Source organism: Cyprinodon variegatus, unplaced genomic scaffold (assembly GCF_000732505.1).
Source record: "Cyprinodon variegatus isolate N-32 unplaced genomic scaffold, C_variegatus-1.0 Scaffold1134, whole genome shotgun sequence".
NCBI lineage: Eukaryota > Metazoa > Chordata > Actinopteri > Cyprinodontiformes > Cyprinodontidae > Cyprinodon > Cyprinodon variegatus.
The window spans coordinates 237,914-239,552 of record NW_015151587.1 but is presented as its reverse complement, the minus strand read 5'-3'; the positions used below and the strand labels follow the sequence as shown (position 1 = coordinate 239,552).

Genomic DNA, 1,639 nt, shown 5'->3' with positions numbered 1-1,639 from the left:
TGGATGGATGGATGATGGATGGATGGAGGGTGTTTATCTCCCACCTGGTTGGAGGTGCTGATGTCCACTCCTCCTTTCAGATATTCCAGAACCTTCTCGATGTTTCCGGCTCTCGCTGCTCTCAGGAAACTGGTGTTGCTGTCGGACTGGAAGAGAGCAGATGGAGAGGAAGACATTTTATTCCTGTCTCACAGAGAGTTGCTCTAAGCGGACCAGAAGCCAGACTCTAACCAGCTGCTTCACAGAGAAACAGGAACCAAATGTCCTCTGAATGCTAAGCTAGCAGCATTGGCTAGTAAGGTTCACGGGGATTTATGGAACATCCTTTATTTAAAGAACATCTGAATTCAATAATGAGCAAAGTTGATCTACTAACCAGGTTCTAATTTACAATGTTGCATGAATGCATCATGTTTGCCTTCATGAATTGTGATGATTATCAGAATGAGCAAAATACTGGGATACCCATAAATACACAAACTAATTCTCCTCAACATTGAAATCAGTCCTCCAGTCCTTTACGGGATGATTTTGAGCTAATCACATCCAGCTGGCACATTTAGAGAGAGACCAACGGAGAACGATGAGAGAAAGAAGGAAGGAAAGATGAAGCAAGAAAGACCTCCTTCTCCTTCTTCTCTCCATGACTCCTCTGACAGAGTCCTACGAGTCGCACCAACAGAAGGAGAATTAGCTTCACCCCACAGACTATTCATCAAACAGCTAAACTTTAACTGATCCTGTCAAAGAGAGATGCTTCCAAACATTCTGTGTTCTCCTCTGCAATCAGAGTTTTCTCAGTGGCTACTCAGCGGCTACACAGCGGCTACTCAGTGGCTAAACACTGGCTATTCAGCGGCTACACAGTGGCTCCTCAGTGGCTACTCAGCAGCTACACAGCGGCTACACAGTGGCTACTCAGTGGCTAAACAGCGGCTACTCAGTGGCTACTCAGTAGCTAAACAGTGGCTACTCAGTGGCTAAACAGTGGTTACTCAGTGGCTACTCAGTGGCTACTCAGTGGCTACTCAGTGGCTAAACAGTGGCTATTCAGTGGTTACTCAGTGGCTACTCAGCAGCTACTCAGCGGCTACACAGTGGCTAAACAGTGGCTAAACAGTGGCTACTCAGTGGCTACTCAGCAGCTACTCAGCGGCTACACAGCGGCTAAACAGTGGCTAAACAGTGGTTACTCAGTGGCTACTCAGTGGCTACTCAGCGGCTACTCAGCAGCTACTCAGCGGCTAAACAGCGGCTACTCAGCGGCTACTCAGCAGCTACTCAGCGGCTACTCAGTGGTTACTCAGTGGCTACACAGTGGCTAAACAGTGGCTAAACAGTGGTTACTCAGTGGCTACACAGCGGCTAAACAGTGGTTACTCAGTGGCTACTCAGTGGCTACTCAGCGGCTACTCATCAGCTACTCAGCGGCTAAACAGTGGCTACTCAGTGGCTACACAGTGGCTAAACAGTGGCTAAACAGCGGCTACTCAGCGGCTACTCAGCGGCTACACAGCGGCTAAACAGTGGCTACTCAGTGGCTACACAGTGGCTAAACAGTGGCTAAACAGTGGCTACTCAGTGGCTACACAGTGGCTAAACAGTGGCTAAACAGTGGTTACTCAGTGGCTACTCAGTG

General features: G+C 48.6%; 1 protein-coding gene across 1 annotated transcript in view; it reads right to left on the bottom strand.

Moving 5' to 3' along the window:
• Positions 1 to 44: 44 nt before the first annotated feature.
• The window catches only part of LOC107101693 (ankyrin-3-like), a gene marked incomplete at its 3' end in the record, with an annotated part of 10,204 nt that continues 8,609 nt past the window's right edge, over positions 45 to 1,639 (bottom strand). Inside the window, exon 2 of the mRNA XM_015400699.1 lies at positions 45 to 146. Within this exon, the coding sequence (XP_015256185.1) occupies positions 45 to 146 (102 nt within the window). The remainder of the gene's footprint in view (positions 147 to 1,639) is intronic.